This window comes from Syngnathus scovelli, chromosome 2 (assembly GCF_024217435.2).
Source record: "Syngnathus scovelli strain Florida chromosome 2, RoL_Ssco_1.2, whole genome shotgun sequence".
Classification (NCBI taxonomy): domain Eukaryota; kingdom Metazoa; phylum Chordata; class Actinopteri; order Syngnathiformes; family Syngnathidae; genus Syngnathus; species Syngnathus scovelli.
The window spans coordinates 1667073-1690000 of NC_090848.1; the positions used below are offsets into that span (position 1 = coordinate 1667073).

General features: G+C 43.4%; 1 protein-coding gene across 1 annotated transcript in view; it reads left to right on the forward strand.

Moving 5' to 3' along the window:
- The first annotated feature begins 10986 nt into the window (after window positions 1-10986).
- Window positions 10987-22928, forward strand: part of LOC125988533 (Krueppel-like factor 7) — a 23494-nt gene continuing 11552 nt past the window's right edge. The window contains exon 1 of the mRNA XM_049753840.1: window positions 10987-11333. Coding sequence (XP_049609797.1) covers window positions 11232-11333 — 102 coding nt within the window. The 5' untranslated portion in view covers window positions 10987-11231. The remainder of the gene's footprint in view (window positions 11334-22928) is intronic.

Sequence of the window (22928 nt, forward strand, 5' to 3'; positions counted from 1 at the left end):
TTTTAGGTGCGCCTTATAGCGCGGTAAATATGGTACTATGTTGTTCTGCGGTGACTCGGCGGAGCAGATTCAGCAGAGTCGATTCGGCGGAGCCGATTCGGCGTAGCAGATACGAACAATAGCTGGGCAATCCAAACGTATCCCGATCCAAGGTATGTTATCCGGTGGCGTCAAGACTACGATGACTCGACAGAGCAGATTCGACAAAACAGATTGGACAGAGCAGATACGAGCAATCGCCGGGCAATCCGAACGCTACTCTGTAAACACATCTGAGGAAATGAAAAGTAAAAGATGAGCTTTTGCAATATTTCATCCAGAGAAGTACCCGATTTGATCGCCTCTTATCGTGCCTTTTTTTTGGGGGGGGGGGGTTAATGCCTCGGTTTCTCGACTAACGTGGGATCTTTTCCCCCTACATCCTCTCCAATCTCTTCTCCCCTGCCTCTTACGTGTATTAAAAGTGAGGCCGATGTGTCCCCCCTTGCAATCCATCCACTTCATCTGCTATCTTCTCCCTCTCCTTTATCACTGCTCCATCTTCCACCTCCGCCTCCTCGGCTTCCTAATTTCTTTCTGCGGCGTCTCGGAAGGCGCCTGTTGCCGGTCCAACACGGGGAGTCTCTCCGAGGCGGGACCATCTACTTCAGTGGCCGGTTATTAATTACTCCACGATACCTCATCTGTTCTCCGGCTGCCAACAGAAGTAATTACTTCTCTCCCCATTTTCCTCCCCTTCGTCTGCATCAGAAATGACGCGATAACCAGGAACCCAAATTACTCCCGCTGATGAGACAATCATTGAGCACTAGGGAGAACGGCCCAGATTTTTCAAGCCGCCGCTGTGATTTGCCCGTCAAGGTAATGGCACCTCAATTTGGTTTTGGATGCTTCCCGGACACATTTGTGGGGCATTTCCAATTTTCAGCTCATGAAACACTTAGAGATGAAGAGGGAGGGACGGTGTCAATAAATTAAATGAGCAAGTTTTTTTTTATTCCTCTTCTTAGAAAAGTGAGAGTGGCTTTTTCCTTCTCTAATATAATGAAATAAGAAGTTTGAATGAGTTCCTTCAGTGTTCTGTTTGTCAGATTATCAAGAAAACATCTTCCACTCGGTTCTCTTAAAGAACTTCTTTGTGGTGCGGGAAGTTTTTATGATAGCTTTTGAAACAACTTGTTGTTTGTTCCATTCATGGTGGTTTCTGTCTTCTTCATGGCTTTTAAATAGTTGGATGTTTGTGCAATTGGATAGTTCTCATTTTCCACCTAATAAAACCACAATTATTATTTGCAGGTCTTTTATTTTAATGTTGGTCGTGCTGATAACTGAATGTCATCTGCATGATCAAAACCCAAATTAGAAAGTGGGATTTATATAGTCAGATGAATCCTGAAAATAATTGTGTGTTTAATTGGCTCCATTTTATATCGTCTTGAGCATAGGTGTCAAACTCAAGGCCCCGGGGCCAGATGCGGCCCGTCACATCATTTTATGTGGCCCAACAAGACAAATTTTGCATGAAGTTCATGTATCAATACTAAAATTACAAAATGTAAAATAAATAATTAAAAATGATTAAATTTTGTAAAGTAGAGAAATTGCTAGCAATTTTTATGACCATTTTTTTTAAATATTTGAAAAATTTTTACTCGTCTGTCATTTCGAAACTAGTTACATTTTTATGTGGCCCAACAAGACAAATTGTGCATGAAGTTCATGTATCAATACTAAAATTACAAAATATAAAATAAATAATTAAAAATGATTAAATTTTGTAAAATATTGCTAGCAATTTTTATGACCATTTTTAAAAAATATTTGAAAAAACTTTACTCGTCTGTCATTTCGAAACTAGTTAAAATTAAACTAATTAAAAATGATTAAATTTTGTAAAATAGAGAAATTGCTGGAAATTTTTATGACCATCTTTTTAAAATATTTGAAAATTTTTTACTAGTCTGTCATTTCAAAACTAGTTATCAGTTTGTTGCGTAGCCTATTCTGGATATAATATAAGGCGTTGACAGACATGATGGCCCTCAGAAGGAAACTATGACTACGACAAAAGTGAGAAATACATTTTTTTTAAGTAGGTGTTAGGTTCGCAGGTGAGCTGGAACCAATCCCAGCTGACACCGGCCGAGAGGCAGCGTCCATCACACACTCGACTGACCGGTCAAGTGCGGGCCATAATAGACAAATAAACCACGTTCACATTCTTGCCTATGGCCAATTTAGACTTTCGAGTTAAAGTGGGCAACTGCGTGAACACTCATGGCTCAGCATCTGTATCCCGATCCGCAAAAAAATTTCATGGTTCGTCATTGCTCCATGCGTCACCCCTATAAAAAAAAAATCGGAATTCATGTATAGCGCTACTATCGACGCAATGAACACATTAACCCTCGGGGCTGGTAAATAAACGTTTTGATGTCTACGTATAGACAAAGTATCTTCTCTGCGTGCATGATCACTCCACATAATCCTTTGGTAACGCTTTGTACATCTTCAATTTGCCATCAGTCGTCACCATCGGCTCGTCGCCGCTCCACCTTGGCAATGATTTGAATCCTAATGGTCTTTTTACAGCTACTGGCTAATGTTGCCACGGGGGGGACGTAACGGGGCCATAACGAGACAATACCGTCCCATATGCGGCGTATATGAGGGGCAAATTTGTCTGCTTCAATGGTGACAGGAGCAATCTGTAGCGCTGTTCCGAAGAGGAGCCCGGCGGAGGAGAGACGGGAAAAAAAAAAAAAACTCAGTGTATTCAGGATTATATCGTAGGAGCCCATTGAAAGTCTAATGGACTAGTCACATCAAATAGTGTTGGTAGGAGCATGCTCAGATGACTTCATGTGCGCACAAACACACACACACACACACTGGACAGAGAGTAATGGTCCAAGCCTTACTGGTAATGGCTTCTGTGTGAGCATATGTGTGTGTGCGTGCGTGTGCGGAGGAGAAGCAGGTCTCCAAAAGAAGGCCATAGAAGGCCATAAAGACGTCTACAATATTGTGTTGTGCACATGCTACCAAGAGTAGCATAAGGATGCATGTCAGTATCACAAGGGGATTTATTTAGATTTATTTATTTATTTATTTATGTATTTTTTATCTATCTATCTATCTATCTATCTATCTATCTATCTATCTATCTATCTATCTATCTATCTATCTATCTATCTATCTATCTATCTATCTATCTATCTATTCTTATCATTTATTTATTTATTTTTTATTTGTCTATCTATCTATCTATCTATCTATCTATCTATCTATCTATCTATCTATCTATCTATCTATCTATCTATCTATCTATCTATCTATCTATCTATCTATCTATCTATCTATCTCTATCTATCTATCTATTCTTATCATTTATTTATTTATTTATTTATTTTTATTTTTCTATCTATCTATCTATCTATCTATCTATCTATCTATCTATCTATCTATCTATCTATCTATCTATCTATCTATCTATCTATCTATCTATCTATCTATCTATCTATCTATCTATCTATCTCTATTTATTTATTTATTTATTTATTTATTTATTTATTTACTTATTATATTACATCATTTATACACTTAAATACTAGCACTAGAATAAGAGACATTGCCTTAGTATTCGGGCACTGAACTAAAACGCCAACTCCTTGTTTCATTGTTTAATTTGGTGTTTTTATTTGCAATGGCTTTTTATCTTGAGTTTCATCTTTTCTTATTTTCCATCATTATTTGTTTTGCCACTTTAAAGCACTCGAGACTTTACAAATCCTTGCCTTGCCTTGTCTTGCAAAGCACCGGCGACTTTTATGACAAATATTGGAGGCTTTAAATGAAGTAATCAGGCGCGAGATATGAGGGTGATGCCCCTAACGCATCTGCTTTAGTATGACGCGAGGGATGGCGCGGCTAATTAGCAGCAGGTGTGCAAGGTGGTGGTCATTAGGTTAATGATGTCAAGGATCTCCAGTTTGTAAATTAAACTTACATGAAGTCATCAATTCACGCAAATTAGCTGAATCAGATCATCTAATAAAAGGAACCGTCTGCTCGCTAATTGCAGTTATTCGCAATGTGTGTCTTTTTGCTAATGCTAACTGTATTTGTAGCACACATAACACACCACTATTGATCACTGATCCGGTCAGAAGATAGATCGTTTTTAAACATTTGGTTAATTTAGTAGTGTATTGTTGACACCCACTAATTGAGGATTGATAGCCCACAAAAAAAAAAAAAAATTGGCGCTATAAGTGACACCCATTTAAATGCATTGGGGGAAAAAAATAATAATTAATTCTCCCCAAAACACTGTTGAACATTTAATACATGGAAAATATAAATCTGCATTTTTGTTGTGTCTTTGATGATACAAGTAAATAAATTTTTCTATAAATTGCGTTGGGAAAGCAACAGATTTAACGATTGCCCAAGAATTTTATGATTATTTTTTTTTTATGAATGTACAGTACATCTGCTTGTCTGATACTATAATTGTTGTTGTAGGTGTTGGAAATGTCCTGTAAGGGCTTTACGTGGGCTTATGTTGTTTGAACAACAATTTAAAAGCCGCCTCAGGATGAGAAGGAATACGTGCGTGTGTTTTGACACTTCAGCTCTCCCTTGCAGCCCCTCCCCCCTCCGTTTCACCCAGCGCAGCGGCCGTAATGTTGCGAAGTCATCCTTGATTAATCCCTGCTGAATGACTCCTATTAGAGCTAATTAGCCCGGGCGGAGCCGAGCCGCTCTTCATGCAGATGAAACGCCATGGAGAGGGGCAAGGGATGGATGCAAGTGGCCAGAAGGACTTTTTAGAAAAGGGTGGAATAAATCACGGCAAGTTTTTGCGCCCGAGAGAAAGTCCAGGCTCAATATGAGAAATGCGTAAACCGCGAATATAATTTGTGTTTATTCCTGCTACTCCTCCTCTCCGTGTGTATTCAACGCAGGGCTGCCAAATCCGCTCGGCCTACCGACGAGATAACCGTGCCAGCCTCCCCCGGCCGTCCCCCGCTATCAACCGGCAGCGGGGGTGCAGAGGGCGCGCTGAAGAGCCCACTCAGCCTGTCCGGTGATTGCCTCAGTCTGTCATCAGCCAGACGATTTCTATTATTGCAGATGGATGATTGGCCTGGCGAGATGCCGGCCTGGCAGAGCGAGCTCATTTCGGAGCAGTTTGAAGTGTGGGGAGGGGAGGGGGGGGAAAGGGAGATTTGGCGATGGCCGGTAATGACAAATGGCGACGGACGAGCGTGTTAATGTTACGGACCGGGTAATTTACTTGTTAACGGCGAGTGCTTTTCTGCAAAACAAACAGCGAACAAGGAGTTTGTTTGTGTTTGCCCGCCATGACGCCGCATGTCACGCTCCCCCTCATCACTCGCTGCACATTTAGGGCGCAACCGGTTAGCTTGCGCTGTAAACAGCCTCCGCCGCGTACAAAAGATCCACTATCTAACGTCGGCCATGGCACAATCGGAGGTCAGCGTCATATGAGCGGCACATGGCTTCGCCCCGTCTCATGTTGTTGTTCTGCATCAAATCCAATTACATCTTGAATGCGGCTATTGAAAGAGCTTCATCATCCGACTCGGACACGCCGGCTGGACCGGCCCGGGGTGAATTTGCGCACGCCGAATGGTTTTCACCCAAGTCACGGCGTCTTTCTACGTGGTATTTTTATGACGTATTGATTCGCAGCATCGCAAATCGGATTTAATTATGCATGATGTCTTGAAGTTTGGAAAGTACACTGTAAACCCTGTTTGGCTTCTTGAGTTGCTTATGTCACCGGGGATGATGTCAGTCTTACTGCCTCGGAGCATCACCGCAAAATCTCATTTGATGGAGGCGGTAGATCCCAAACACGCTTTTTAATGAAGATGGAATCACAGCTTGGTCTTGGAAATGCTCAATATAGCCCCAAATTAAAAAAAAAAAAATCTGTGTTGTGAAATTGGTGGACTAGAACTTGCGAGCTGGTCTGAACGGATAACCAAATTTGAAACCAATCTCCGGAATAAGGTAAACAAACGCTTGACCCGCGACAGAGTTGACGTGACCTCAAAGCGGTTAATGGCTAGCAGCTGTCTCCAGTGGCATCAAGTGAGGAGGCGCTAATTTAATATTTGACAAATTGCCTAATTGCAATGAATGCTTCCTTACCTAACACGTTGATCTGTCTTCTCTTCTTTTGTCTGTGAGGAAAATCAAAGATCACTATGGGTCAAAATAGACGGAATGCAATTTACTCGACAACAGGGATGTCAAACGAATTTTTGTCGCGGGCCGCATGGTAGTCATAGTTTCCCTTAAAGGGCCAGTCTAGGCTACACAACAAACTGATGAATAACTAGTTTTGAAATCAGACACCAGTAAAATATATAAATGTTTATATTTATATTATAATTATTTATATTTTTTTATTATTTTTTTATTTATAATATATATTATATTTTATATATATTTTATTATATTTATTATTATTAATTATTATAATAATAAATAAACCTCTTTGGGTTTTTGAAAAGCGCTATACAAATTTAATGAATTATTATTTATATAATTATACAAATATTTTAAATAGATGAATGCTAATAAAAATTGCTCGCAATTTTTACATTTTTTTTAAAAGTGAAGACAATTTGTAATTTTAGTATTGACACATGATGAACAATTTGTCTTTGCGGGCCGCATTAAAATGATATGGTGGGCCGTATCGGGCCCCCGAGCCTTGAGTTTGACACCCACGCTCGACACCTTTGCAGTCTCCGGCGCCACAGGCCTACATTGAGCCGAATTGGCTCACATTAAACCCATTGGACTTTTCCCCTGGACCCAAACGACATGCGTTGTGCTCCTCAGCATCAGCACCTTTGCTCCATCATGACTGACACTGGCATTGGATTCCCCGCGAGGATGTCTCGCCTCTCGATCGCATTCAGCGCTCGCGCTAAGCCCTTACACCGATCGCCGATGCGGTGGGCGTGCTGTCAATATTGGCCCATTCACCGTGAGTGAGCAAATCTCCCCTTGACATGGCCGGCCATGCGTGTAATAGCTAGGATTAAGATAGGAAGGTACACACATGAATATACAAGACGGCGGGCGGGCGGGCGGCAGCCTCGGGAAATTAGCCAGGCCGCGAGCGAAAGAGCCTGGATGTCAAACGCTCGCCGCTAGCTCCCCTGACGACGTTCTATTTCAACTTATCAAGGCAATTTGGATTCTTGCATGATTTGAAAGAAAATCTCCGTCTCATTGTGCGCAGGTGCTAGGATTAGCATGACATAAACGCGCAAGGTCGGCTGCTTTTGTACGGCAACGGTTGCTATAGCTTCAAAAGACCCGTGTCATTCCTGACCTTGTGGCTGCCGTTATTTATTTTTTGGCTTCCCATTCACCTCCCCTGGTGCAGTCATTAGAAAAAAAAAAAGATTTGATCACGCAAATAAATTGAGATATTCCGACGAATATGCTTAATTTTCTATCTCCACCTTATCAATAGCGTGCATGAATTTTTCAATGTCAGCCTTTTTCATCAAGTGACAACATTTACAGAGATGAGAAGATGCAAGCTGGAGGGAGAGTGATTGTGAAACCTGAGAGGGTTGAAGCCCCTTTTTGCCTCACTTCCTGCTCGCTTGCTTGCAAAAGTGCAAATGGGTGTTTTCCGTCTCCCACTCTTAGCCTAATTGGCACTTAACGGCCGCCTCTAATGGCCGCCTTGATGCTTGCTCCTCGTGTAGGAAAACAGCAACGCTCCGACTCAAACCAGCTGAGGGTGCACCTTGCCTTGCACCCTCTGCTCCCATCACTTCCTCCCCCACTTTTTGCGCTCCTCGGAGTTTGCACCCCCAGACAGCCCCGAGCGCTCATTATCACTTTCCAGAGTCAGCCCGTCGCTCTGGAATTCACTCCTCCTCCTTAACTCGCTCGTCGTCCGCCCCCACGTTCACCTTCTCCCACAGCTCTTCCACGAACGTGAAGAAGATGTCAGGAGTTAGTCTGTAAGCAGGCTCCCAGCCAGAAGCCATTCTGACATACGACTTGCTCCACTTTATCTTTATTTCACCGGGCCTTCCTCATCTTGACCGAATGTCCTTTCCCGCGCCCACGGCGGACGGAGTGTATTCTCGAAAAAGGTCACGGCAAAGGCAGTTTGAAACGGGCGGGAATGACGCAAGGTCTGAGTCGGAACGCGTTTTGATAAGACGGCCTTTTTCCACTTTTGACAAATCATCTCGGAGATGAAAAAGTTCGCCGTGACTCCGGTGAAGCCCAACGATGTCAGCTAGCATTAGCATTCCCGCTTGGGGAACGACTGTGAGTCGGAATAGAAATGGGCTGGTTCAGTGAGCAGGGGGGGGAGTGGGGGGGGGGGGGGGGAGTGGAGGTCTCATTCGTCTTGTCCTGTTTAAATACACTGGTTAACTCCTGCCAACAGGGAAGCCATTCAGCAAAAGGCCAAGGGCATCTGTCATGTGTTTCAGCACATTGATATCGTCCTCCCCCGTTTCTGTGCCGCTCGCCATCCTCCATCGCACTGTCACTGTTTATCGCTCTTTTTTTTTTTTTTTTCTCGCTGTCCACCCGAGAGACGGCCGGGTGAATATGCACAAGGCTGACGTGATTAGCAGCATGGTAGCCTCGTGACGGATGGCGCCTGCTCCATTATTAATATAGTAAAAGCAGGGCCTGCCAGGTAAGAGCAATGTCAGCATTGACAATATAATGCCGCATGCCCTGTGGATAATAGCCCTCACTTATTTCTTCTTTCTATCTTTTTGCAACCTTCTCTACGCTGTCGGCTGGAATACGGAAGCGAGGGAAGGACAAATGGAAAGAAAGAAAATGACAGTGATTTATTGTATTGGGTTCAAGGAAAGACAAGTCAACTGTAAGAAACTCGGTTACGTTGCCGGCTTGCTTCTCAAGCTACAATCTTGATAGCATCGTTTTGGAGCGTGCAGGTCGTCCAACAAGATGATGAGTCAAAACTAGGAATGGTTGATGCTCTACTTTTTTTTTTTTATCTTATCAGACCAAAACCAGTACCGGTTCTCAATTCTTGAATAGTCACTCGCAAATACTCATTTTAAAGAAAGACCTTGATATAGAAATAAAATAAATGTAATACATTTAAATAAATTAAATAAATTTAAAATAAATCTAATTAAATTGTCCTTAAAATGACATTATATTAATGAGTAAATTTTATTATTCTAATTTCTATTTCCTGATCGTAAAATTGTCACAAGACGGAACACGTTACCGGTATCGGCTCCTGTCACGCATACGATACCTTGACCGGTACTACCTGGTATCGGTATACTCGCCTATCGAAGAATGGCTGAGAACAAAACGTCAAACAATTCTGAAGAGCACAACTCGAAATTTGACGAAGGTCTCTGGAGAAGCAGTGTGGGCCAAAATCTCAGCTGCCACCTTCTCAAGTCTCATTTGCAGCAAAACGTTACCATGACAATGCCATGATTTTCATCAAGGCCAATTCGATCAATAATACTGTTGGACCACACAAAAATAAAAAAAAATTCCACATGCATATCTCAATTGTTGCAGATGGATGTCTGCAGCAATCAATGTTGGTCAGGCCATGTGTAAGTGTAGATTTGTCCACCAATTGATGAGATCCATCTCTCGCCATGAAAATCCATGCTATTTATTTTTCCTTGCACAAAAACACACAAGGAGACGACACAGGTACAAATTGTCCACTTTTACGCCATCGTTCTTCTCGTCCTATTGAACGCATACGTTGATGTAGGATTGTTGGTGAAGGTGGTTGCTAGATGAGCTTTGGGATGGTGGTGGCAGTAAGAGACGGATGAGAAATAAAAGCAGATTTAAAGAGCAACAGGGAGGGATAAAAGCAGCATATCGGCCAGAGCAGCGAGAGCAAGAAGAAGGAGAGACCAAGTGAGTTGTGTCAGATGGATAAATGTCAGACGGAGCTTTGTCGTCCATCTGAACCAAACGCTCCTTCCCAAAATGCCATGCACAAATCACATGCCCCCCCCCCCCCATACACAGTAATGAGATTACACAGACCTCAAGAATTCTGATGCGCTCATCCACGGACAGAGCGAATCATCGGAATCACTTATAACTCAGACGCGTCTTTGTCATTCCGAGCACATCCGGCGAACAACTTACAGCGCATGAGTAACATGCCGGTGGGTCACCATAATATATCGCTTTGACTTTACAATACAAAGCCTCCATTTATTTTTATTTTTTTTCACCACTACGGTCTCAGAAAGTATCAGCATCCACACCTATGGCCTTTTAGAAAAAAAAAAAATCTTTTGCCCTTATAAAAAGGCATTTGCAGGATGTCGGCATATCAAAAGCGCAGATGGCGCTATAACTCTTAAGGCATTTTTAGCCAGAAGCTAAAAAAAAAAGCATTTCTGAAAATGGCTCACAACACAGCACAATAAAAATTGGAGTCACCGAAAACCAAAAGATCAAATTGCTTCAGGTAAGAGTTATTATGCAACCATGTTAGGAACCTCATTGGACAAATTGCATGTACTTTTAAGTGCTACATCCGCTATAAAAGCAGGTGTAATGCAAAGCCTCACATCCTGCATCTCACACTAATTAAATATTTACTCAGTGAAACAATACCGGCCAGGACCAGTCCGGCCTGAACATGTTTACCGCACGACTTCTGCTTGCAGACTAGCTTCTCAGTCCTTCTTCCAAATCTAATATAGCCATCCATAAATAGCGCGCCTATCCTACCCACATTGGACAAGAGTGACAATACCCCGGAGCCAATCGGGCTCGCCCAATCTGCTAAGCCCCGCCCCTCCACGCTCCACTGCCGCTTTAATGGCCCCTCAACCGCCCATTTACCTTAAATGGATAAACAGGGGAGTTGATTGACACATAAAGACACGCCTCTTCGTTTAGCCTCGCCCCTCCCCTTCCCCTGGCTTCCCATCAGTGTCTATTTTGGCAATACGGATACACATGGAGCCTCCATCACAGCCTCCACTCGCTTTTACGCACCGAGTCCGGTAATGCGCGCAGGTCCCGATCGTCACCTTCTGAGCAATCGATCGATCCTCTCGTGGACTAATATGACAAACGTGCGCGCGTAGAGGCGTGACACGGCAAAAAGAGGAGGCACATTTCCCCCGACGTGGATCAGTCTATCCTTTCCGCGAGCGAGTGTCAGCATGGACGTCCTGGCGAACCACAGTATATTTCAGGAACTTCAGCTGGTGCACGACACCGGCTATTTCTCCGCCATGCCTTCGCTGGAAGAGAACTGGCAGCAGGTAAGTGATTCAACGACGCACTTGTGCGATCGGGAAAAAGGGACGCCAACTTTTTAGCCAATTAAGTAGTTTGGGATGAATCCGATAAAGCGTCTTTTTTTTTGTGACTCACTCGTACAGTCGATTTGACACTTTTTCCCGGAGCTGGATTTCATGCGGACGCACGTCGGCGCGTAATAAAGCTGTCAAGTACGATTTGCGAAGATGAAGATGCGCAGGCCATCACCGAGACAGAATTGGTCGTGAATTATACATCCGCATTACCGAGTTGTGGAGCCCCCACACGAAGAGATGCGCGCACCGCCCCCGCCTCGCATTTTCTCCCCCCCCCCCTCCCTTATCCATAATAGATACGCTGACATGTCTGTCTTTGCATCTTTTAGATAGAATGTTGACATAAATATTCCAGAAAGGCATATTCCTTCTTGTATCTCACTTCCTGAATACAAGTTGAGTAGATGGTCCGGGGAGGTGAGCACGTGGTCACATAGACAATTTCACCTTCACATAAATATTTTTCACACATTATTTTGTACATTAGACAGTTTGGGTGAGATTGAAACATGTGCACTATCTTATTTATTTTAATTTTTTTTGTATTTATTCATTCTGAAGCATCTGCACCACCTGCATTGCTGCTTTTGCCAATGATGCTGACCATGCTCCATTTGGTAGACCAAAAAAAAACTATAGATGCACGGGCATACATATAACATTAAGCTTTCCCGTCGTCTTTGCTCTGTTTCGAAAGGGAAAAAAAAAACAAAAAGAGGGGGGACGGTGCGTGACGATGGATCCATTTGTTGTGGCCAAGCAGCCTAATTGGCATCCCGCTGTTCCCCACCAACGCGTCTTTTCATAACATGCTCCCAGCTCCCTGCCTCCACTGTCAGTGGATTTTTGAAATGGCACTCGTGCACCTCACCCCCAAGCCAGCATCTCTGAATCAATACCTAATGCAAATGGAAGAGAGTGTGAGAGCTCTTATCTGGAGAGGCTGCAAATGTCAGTTTGCCTTGACTGGGATGATTGCCTGCAGCTCGCGAGACAATTAATTTTGGAATGAAAAACTATGTCCTCCAACAAAATTGCACTTGAATTTGCCAACTTGTATCAGTATTTTCATAAATACCTCAAGATTTATATTCCACGTCAAGACTATTTGCTGCAAGCGTCGATTTGGATTCTGATACAATTCTGCGATAATCCCACCTTGTGTCTTATTAGCAATGCAAATAACCCCCCAAAATTTATTTGCTTGAACATTTGCACAGCAAACCGCCTGCTGCAGCAAGAGGAAGAGGTCACCGAGTTCGCCTCTATGGAAGAATTTTAAATTTTGCGCTATTCCAGTCCTAATTTGGAGTCTGATGTCTTTATGGGCTGAAGTCGGCGGCCATTGTTGGAGCTAAATGACTCCCAGAGATGCCATGTCCCCCCTTATTGGAGTCCATAATAGCTGAATGGGGAGCAGACACGGGTAAAAGTGTTTCGGGGGTCTGCAGATGGTACGTGTGAGGCCGCTAGTTGTTGCATTATCGGAGCTAACCAAGCTGAAACGTCGAAACCCCGCACGGTCAGTCGGAACAAATAGCCGCTAATAAGCCGGACTTAGTGGTGATTTCCCTTCAGAGAAACACAACTCAACAAAGATTTATCGGAGCTGCAGCCGCACTCGTGTTTGCGTTTTGGAAAGTGCCCGGACGCCATGCTGGGCAGACATTGGGTCAGCATCTTGGGCCGTTTTTCAGACTCTGTTGATGATGCAGCTTATTTGTATAGCGCTTGACCCTGAGGGATAACAAATGACGGTGCAGCATTGACCCCAGGACACAATCCGTGACCTGGCCGATGAATTGGGTACATGTCCATCCCTCGTTTTGTGTGGGCGGAGCTTAGCAGCAACAGGGCGCTCACGTACGTGTAGTCTCTGGCACGCACATTTCTGCATCTGCACGGGCGAGGCGGCGGGGGGGAAGGGGGGGAGCGGTTGCAAGCATGGCAGTGGAAGAAGTTGCCGAGCACGCACATTCTCCACCGCTGCTTGGGTTTCGCATTTCACAGTCGGGTGGGCTTGAACCCCGAAGGACTGACGAGCTACTGCAGACAGACAGAAGATGAAGATGGCGGGCATGCATCGGGAGTTTGGGAAGTGTGAAAAGAACTCGGACGGTGGACAAAAAGATGGCGTGGCATCTGGCCGTGTGTCTTCCCGAGTTATGTAATCCTCGGTGGGCCACAGCTGCTTTTCTCACACACGGCAGACTCGATTTTAGCCACCCTGCTTTCCGAACCTGCCTTCATTTCGCCTATAGAAGAAGCTCCGTATGGATTTTTCGATTTTTTTTTTTTTTTTCTATAGCAGCCCCGTCCGCCTGGCACTTTGAAAAAGTTCCAATTGTTTTGAAAAGTCACCTGATTCTTTATGATGACCACAGATGCTACAATAAATGTCTCGGCTAATGCTAACTAAAACTAGCTAGCTAAAATAAACAGACCAGGCATCTGTTTATTTTATGTTCTGATGATTTCTATACTTTCTGTTTGTTCTGTGGGGCCTCATGTTGGCCCATTTCAGGAGGACACAAGAATATGGCTGCATATTTATGGATCTGCTATACAATACCCTAGTTTTTGTGTCGCTCATGTCATTCACGTTGTATTTGTTCTCCGCTGTCTATTGCATGATTTAGAGTTACCATAGCGACAATATTAAAACATCCAAGTCCCCGTGGGGCAATTAGTTTTGCAGGCAAGTAAATAAAACCACACCATGTTTTGGTTGGAGTTGCTAGCAAAGGTACATCCAAAATTTCTTGTCTTAGCATTTATCAGTTATTGCATTGCTCCTCATGATCATTATTTAATCTTGAATTTGCTGTGTGAAGACAGTAAAATGAATTTGGGACTTGTTTTTGAGCAAACATTCTTCAAGTGTTACAGACAGTTCTTGTGATCTTGTGATCCTCTGATGACTAATATGATTGATTTTTGCCTCAAGCCAAAAAAGCAGTCAGGAGATCTTGGTCACGTACAATCCATTGGATGCGGCCGCCTGGTCCGTGAAAGGCTGCCTTTGTATAATCCACCCCAGAAGGTTTTTTTTTTTTTCCTCAAAGCTTCTATTTGGAGCAAGGCGACGTGTCTGTTTACGCGAATTACAAAAAAAAAAAAGGCCATTAGAAAAACGAGCAAGGAGTTCATCCAATTAAAACGAGCTGATAAATGAGGCCTAAACTCTTCGGATTCTATTTGGAGTCGGAGTTAACAAGACGCGCTAGGTGTTGGTTCGGGTTTATCGCTTGCTGATGGTTCCGCACGCGCGCAGGTTTCGTGTAATGAGATGTGCAAGTGACCTCCTGACCCAGTAACATCCATTCTGCGATGAGAGCGCTCGGCGAACTCCGCCATGTCTGTCTCATCATTCAGGCAGCTGAGAGGCTATCGCCAGTGATAGGTGCCTGCTACTGCTTTATGGCCGCTGATGAAAAGCCGGGAAGCGTTGATGAAAGAGAGTGCGGCGCTGGATGTATTCATTTGGCTGACACGCCGCTGCCTGGCCTGTCATGGGAGCGGGCGGGGGAGGGGGTGGCGTGGACAAGCACATCTTTATGTATAGCTTCCCCCAAACGCTCTACCGCTCCAGCTTTGATTAACAACCGCGAGAAAAGTCAGATGTCGCTTTGTCGCGCAGCTGGGAAATGACTTTCACATCATCGGAGTCCAATATCGGGCACGCTCGTCGAGGTACCTCAGACTGATCGGACAAGCTCGGCTTGTCTCGGAGACGGAAGCAGAATGGCTACCGACGAAATTTCTGACCGTATGAAAAGGCATTCACAAGCTGTGCTAAAGAATCTGGTGACGCAAGAAGCGCTAACGCTGTTAGCATTTAAGCTAAACTAGTAAGTGGAGTAACTTTACAATGTCACGCTTGGATATGAAGTTGTCAAAAGACAAAAAAGATTATCTTACATAAGGATAAAACACAAAGCTAACCGCCCATCTAGATTTGCCAAAAGCTATTTGTATTTGGAAGACCTGAATGGCATTCCGAGACCGAGGCCTTGACTCGGCTCAAGCATTCAGAGTTTGTGAACATTGTTAAGAGTTTTTAAATGTTTCGATGGAGACAAGATAAGAGCCTGAAAGCCCAAGGACAAACATGCCATACAAAGTGCAAAACACGTTGAGTTGAGGGGAAACTTAGAAAAGCACATTTAGCCAAACATTGGTGTCAAGTAGGTTTGTATTTAAGCGTCGATTAAATAAAATGTAAAGTAAATAAACCACACAATTGTTTTTAAAAAATCTTCCAAAGTGTACATTGGTCATCAGCAAGTTTTTATCAGATATGACTTTATGAATCCCTAGTGTTTTTCAACTCAATTTAAGATTTTCATTATGTTCTTATGGTTTTATTTTTTTATTTTTTACATTATATTATTGTTGTTATTATGACAAAAACAAGGGCAGACTCAGAATCAGCACAAAAAAATAATCTGGAAAAGTTTACTTGCAAAAAAATATTTTTGAGCAATCCAATCATCCCACAGTGGGAAAAGAACTTTTCAAATAAAAATAAAAATAAAAATAAAAATAAAAATAAAAATAAAAATAAAAATAAAAATAAAAATAAAAATAAAAATAAAAATAAAAAAACAGACTATGACATTCATGCCCATGATAAACGTGTGGACACGAACCAGAACCGTAAAACGAGGCCACAGACAAAGTAATTTTGATCGTTCTGTTAAATCCGTTATGAAATCAGCATCTGGAGAATCTGTTGTAAGCCTTCCAAGTCTAAGCACAGCGACCGGCTTTGTGTTTTCATAGCCGCGTACGATGAACGAGAACATGCATTCAATACGTTGATGTGTCGCAGCGGCATCGTTGATACGAATCCTTTTCCGATCAAACACTACTAAAAAAATGTTTGAAAATGAAACGATCCTCTCCCCTCATCTCACTCTGGTCTTACGTGAAGAGGATGTTCAGGCATTTTATGGGCCATGCCTGGCACGGCACTGCATCCCATCTCACCGCCTACCTGTTGCTAGGCAGCTTTAGTGAGCAGTGCCAAGAGAAGCCCGTTTGCTTCTTTCCATACGGGAGAATATTCTCATCCCGGGGGGGGGGAGCACGCCACATCGGACCTTCTCCCTTAGGAGCCAGAAGAGCAAAGAGATGCAGGGCAGAGAGAGACAAGGGCAATTTGACTGAGTAAACACCGCTGCTTGTTGTCATCTGAAGCTAGTCATCAATCACGGCCTTTAGCCTGCGCCGCTGACGGCGGCAAGGACATGCCGTAAAGCCACTTGTTTATAAAACAGGGCGAAGAATCTTGACTCTAGTGAGGGAAGGGGGGGGGGGGGGGGGAGGGGGTGCATATGCTTTTAAATTCTCTTTAGATGAGATGTCCCAAGGTGGAGCAGGAGCTTTCAATGTTATGTAAGACACTTTGCAAGACTTAACTTGGTTCCATATAAAATGCTTTGGTTCTTTTGTGCAGGCTCCCGCAGGCTTGAATTGTTTGGGTGAGGTACAGCCGCCACAAAAAACGGGTAGCGCTTTAGATGTGGTGTTATTTTATTCTGACATTTAGCCTTGGCGTGAGGGGGAAAAAAAAAAAACGGGTCGTATAAGTGTCAAATTAGAATGACGGTTGGTTTCTAACAGGGGCCGGCAAGTGGCCGACAATGATTTAATGAGACCTGTGGGAGGAGCCATTAATCAGCTTGACGTTGAACATGTTTCCTCATTGTTCTTGTCGCATAATGCGAGCAGGGCAGCGCCTGTAAACTTGAGGTCCGCCACCCACCGAGTAAAGCGAACGAACGAACGAACGAACGAACGAACGAACGCCACTGAGCTGTCACGCACTAGGCAATTAGATTTTGTGAATGTGTCAGGTACAATTTTTCTACATTGTGAAGATTTGGATCTCAGGTGAATGGCCGATAAATGTCGTGCTGTATCTATCATAGGAGTGTTCGCAAAAAAAGAAAAAATTCCCACCTAAAACTGTATGTCATATATGTCGAGGGAAATAATTTCAGCGGAATCAAACTGTTTATAGACGTTTACAGTCCAACCAAATATTAAACAAAGAATTGTTACAAGAATGATTACATCATGTCTATTTAAAATGTGTCTGTTTAGCTTAATGCTAGCAAACAAAGCAAAACGCCACTGACGTGCTAACTGTTAGCGATAGTCAATAGATGAATAAAAATGGAGGATTAACAAATAGTTAAGCCAAAGTCACAGGCATGTATTCTTTATCATCTACGGAAAATAATAGCATCTTGAAGTCCGATTCTTCATTTGATTGAAGTTTATACTGCCTCCTGGTGGCCAGGGTGGGCACACAAGAAGGAATAGCACTGAATTGGATTGCAACAATAAATCACAATGTTTTTTTTCCACAAAGAACAATATCATAGCTATTTTCCCTTATTGGAAAAATAATTATTTTGGAGGGTTGTAATGGATAATGGCTTTTTCATTCAACGAGAAAAGATTGTGTTTTTAGTTCCGATTGAGCGCGGTCACGCAACAAATTTATCTCAAAAGCTAAGATGGAAAGTCTCCAGACAATGAATGGGCCTGTGTCAAAGAACCACACTCCCTCCTTTATTTCTCGCTTGTTTTCTTTCTTGATATTATTATAACGGAAATACAGCTGACATGGCAACCCGCTTCTTACGTTGTTGTTTCCCAATATGAACACTAGGGGGCACCATTTTTTTTGTCAATTGACTGATGCTCAGGTCTGACTTGCAGACAGTTTTTTTTTTTTTTTTTCTTTTTCACAATTGTCCAGTTAATTGGTGTTCAGCCACGTAGATCTGCCACTTAATGATGTGCTGGCAAGCATTAGATGACTCTTCAGATCGTCACTCGGGTCTTCCGCTGAATCTTTCAAACTCTTTCCACACCAGTCATCCATCCTTGACTTTTCTACACGAATATACACACGAACTGTACACACAAACGATGTGTATTTACAAATAAGTTACACGAACAGGTCAGCAGTTCCTCCCAGGCGTGTGCATGGCTAGACAGCACATCCTCTTGCTCTTTAGTTTACCACTGTTGCGTCCCAGATATTATTTCATTGTAAAATGATGCCAATTAGTAAAGCCAGTTGCCCGTGGCTGTGGTCTGGCTCTGTCTCCGTTCCGTCGGGGAAAGTTATTTGGGTCGGCTGCTATTTTCAGCCCGTGATGTTGCCAGGAATACTTCAGGGACCAGCCACTGTTTTATAAGAGAGCACATCAATAATTTTCACTGGTGTGTGTGTGTGTGTGTGTGTGTGTGTGTGTGTGTGTGTGTAAGCAAGGCACAGCGACAGAGCGCAGCACGAGTTTATTGGGTTTATTGGGTTTATCTGTCGCTGTGTGTGTGCAGCAACAAGAGAAGAGTTTGCCTTTGAATATTCTGACTAGCAGGTGCGTGTGTGTTATGGCACACAAAAACATGCGGCGCGACACTTGTCAAGGTCAAAGGTCAAGCTACATTTACAGCCTACATCCAGTTCGCTTTTGTTGCGGCGCTTTGGGGGTGAAATTGGGAAGCGCAGCGTTGCTACTGCGGCAGCGGAGGGGCCAGCGGGTTCACAAGCGTTTCCGTCCATCCGTGAGCAACATCAAGTCACTCGCAAGCGCGCGCTCTCTCACCACTCTTGGCGGAGAGCCCGCTGGCGAGAAGATGGCTTTCAATATTTTAAGCAGCTCGGGCTAATGTTTGCCGCTCGGGTTTGTCTTAAATGCGTTGCTGTGGGAATAAAAAGGCAACGACAATGTTTCACCTGCTGGTACGGATGTAAAGTCGTTGCGATGCGAATGATATTGTATTGCGTAACTGTGCGTGACTGCTGCTGTACGGACGGGTCACCTCATCGATGTCGAAAAGTCGCTAATTTTTTGGGCTTGAGGAGGAAGCGTTGCCGCTTTGTGCAACAAATGAGTGCGCTGAATGAGATTGGTCCATCACCTTAACACTGGAGAAGTTTTTTTTAAAATATATGTTTTATTTTATTTGTTCATCATTATTATTTTATTATTCATTTATTTTATTTGTTTACTTATTTGTTTTACTTTTATTTTTTTAAATTAATTAAGTAATTTATTTATATTTTATTTAGTTACTTATTTATTTTTTATTTTTTTAAATTAATTTTTTAATTAGATTTTTTAAATAAATTTGATTTATTATGGGGTGGCCACGGATTACTTATTTATTTTACTTTTATTTTTTAAATAAATAAATTAAGTAATTTATTTATTTACTTATCTATTATTCATTTATTTTATTTATTTACTTATTTTATTTATATATTTTTAAATTAATTAAGTAAGTAATTTATTTATTTATTTAATTTTTTATTTATTATGGGGTGGCCACGGATATCTCAGGGGATCAGCGAAACCCAAAAAAATACTGAATCAAACAATTCTTCAGAAAAAATCCAAAGAACTTTCATTCAACGTGGAATGTTACGCATAAACTATTTTACGTATAAAACTGTGTCAACGATTATAGTACCGTAGTATGAAAACTAGCACCGACGTAATCAGCGACTATAAATGGCGTCACTTTGACTTTCATTCAATTTGTGCCACCTTGTGCCCGTCTTTGGATGCACTTTCACGTTTTCATCCGTTGAGTACGAAGGCAGCCTGCTGGGCGACGCCACCGTGGTGAAAGCACTCGGAACGCTTGCCTAATTCAGCATGTATGAATTGGACCTTATCAGTCGTGGCACAGCGCCACAGTTGCCGCCGGCCGGGACGTGATTGTGCTACCGAGCGGCCGAGTTTTTCCGCTTCACCGTCCCCTTTATCTCCCGCCCTGTTATTGTCGTGCTGGTTCGCCCGCGCTTTTGTTTCCCCGTGCCTTTTTCCAGCCAGGACTCGCTCTTTGGACCCACCATTGTGTTGCCGTAATGAAGATTAGCCAGTCTGCCCCCACACAATGGGGTCCCCAACATCCGGAGCGCAGACTCCCCAAATCCCAACATGGCTGCCACACGTGCACGTTGGTGGAAAATGGCTGATTTGTCTCGTGATTAGATTAGGATGGCTAAGAGGGGCTTCTCGTCCAATGCTACACCGATAAACACCCAAATCCAGTTAACTTGGACTTCCCTCCTTGGCGCTGTAGTGGCTGGGATTAAATCTCCCCCGCCTTTTCCACTCTCCTCTCCGCCGCAACTTCATCCTCGTCTGTCTCGAGCTCTCGATCCTCTTACACACTCACTTGTCAAATGACGGTTCTTAGCAGTGGAACAAAAAAGGCATTTTCCACTCTTTGTCACACACCTTTCAGAAAGATTGGCTTCGGCGTTTAAGGGGGCCGTACGCTTGTTGTGCCGTGAGCACTCCTGAAAGGTTAGCACTTGCGCAACCTCGAGCGCTCCATCGGTTTATGTGTCATGTAGAAGGCGGATTATCCGTCGGTGATGTTTTCTTAGAAAAGACTATACTTGGCACTTTTGGGGCTGCAGAAAGAAGAGAGTAGTATAAATAATATATAATAAATAATAATATACTTGGGACTTTTGGGCTGCAGAAAAATAGTATAAATACTATAAAATAAATATAAAAACAATAAAAATAATAAATAATGATATAAAATATCTCCGCTTGAAGTCCTGTATAACAATTGAATTACCGTAATTTTCGGACTATAAGCCGCACCAGCTAAAATTAATGGAAAATACTCTTTTCTTCACGTATAAGCCACAGTTTTTTTTTTTTTTTTTAATGAAATGTCCTCATTTCTATTACCGGTACTACCAAAACAAATCCTCTTACAATATTATAAAAATTATCCGCCCTGGCCGTTCAAAGTGTGTGCAAAAAGTAGCGGAAATTACCGTAAATACAAATTAATTGTACGTCTCATCGAAACAAAAAACTGTCCAAGGTAAATTTTTTGTGCTTTTAAAAAAAAAACCATCAGCAAATCGTGATTTAACAAGCGGCGCCGTCCCTTATCAGCCCAGCGCTCGCTCGCTCTCTCCGAAAGCAACACGAGACTTTGACGGAAGGGCCTGACGCTGGCGTTGATTATCACCGCCGGGCTAATGTCTGCTGATAAGGCCGCGTGTGTAATTAAGCTGTTTCCGCCACGTGTTATCTGTCGCGAGGTAAAACGCGACAGCGGGAAGAGATGGAGCTGTTAGTCGATCAGGTGTATCTCTTCCTGGCTATCTTCTGACTCCAAACTGCAGCGTAATGTTGGGCGCCGTTTCACATGTGTCACCTCTCACAAGGCAGATAAATGACTTTTTTCTCTTTGTGTCTCTCTTTTTGGCTGCTGAGCTCCCACTAGGGGTTCTAAAATCCCTCCTGGCCAAATTGTCCCCCCCCCCCCTCCCCTCCCCGCCCCTGCCAAGTGAGTCTGTTGAGCATGGCAAGGGGCGTCCACGTATTAAGCGAGCCCTGCAGGCTGCTTAGCCGCAACGACGCCGTTCTGCTCTCCGAGGACGCCGCAGCTTGCAAAGGGGGGTACGGCCAGGAGCCTAAAGGGGAGCTTAACGGGGAAAGGGGGGAGTTCTTTAGGGATTTTGTGCAGGTGGGGGCGTGGTAAGTATTGCTCAGCGAAGCTATAGATTACAGTCTGTCTGCTGCGACTGCCACCAACTGATGAGCTCCACGCAGGCATCATTCGCTATCGATTAGTCTCCGCAATGTAAACACACACACACATAGCGTGATGGTGGGATGGGATGGTCAGCGCCCAGGGCTGCAGGTCATTTAGCTGTCACCTCAAAGTGATGGCTCGGCCCAAGATCAATGGGGAGCCTGTAGCACCTGGTCGGGATGAGACTCGCACACGCAGAAGGGACTCGGCATCAAAAAGAATAAAAAAGTTCACTTGACCCTGACTTGGTAAATAAATAAAAGCGAGTGCTCAGCTTTAACAACCCCCTCTGCCACATTTGGAGAAAACCTTCAGAAGACAAGCAAAGTCAAGCGAATTGGGGTTGCATCCAAAACGACTCCATGCGGCGTTTGTTTTTTAAATATTTTATCGATCTGTGACTTGCCATTAACAGGATGTCGCTTGTTATGCTAAATAATGCACAATCGATGTGTCTAAGAATTTACCTCAGGAAGAAAAAAAAAAAAAAAATCCATATTAGTCAGCAATAGTGGAGCCTCTAAAAGGACAGATGAATCGGTTCCTCCTCACATCCCGCATTCAACGGCTTTTTTAGATTATTCATAACACCTTGTCTCTATCACAGCATCTGTAAAAACTAAGCATGCTAAAATTAATGAGGCGTATCCATCCCATTACATTTATCTGTTTAGTGGTGTTTTGGGTGCTCCTTCAGGGTATTATGCACGCTCCTCTGTTCATATTTATAACCCGGGCTTTTTATTAGCCGCCTAGCGGGGAGCTAACAGTTGGGAGGCAGCCTGCGCTTTGATGGCCATGGCAGGCTGGTGGAGTGGAGGGAGGCAACTGGGGAGAAGGCATCAGCTGCCAGGCCCAGGGCTCCGCACAAGAGGGGTGGTGAGCCCGCTTTGGAGGCAGGCAACCTGGCTGTCTGCTGTTTTCACACCTGCTGTATTT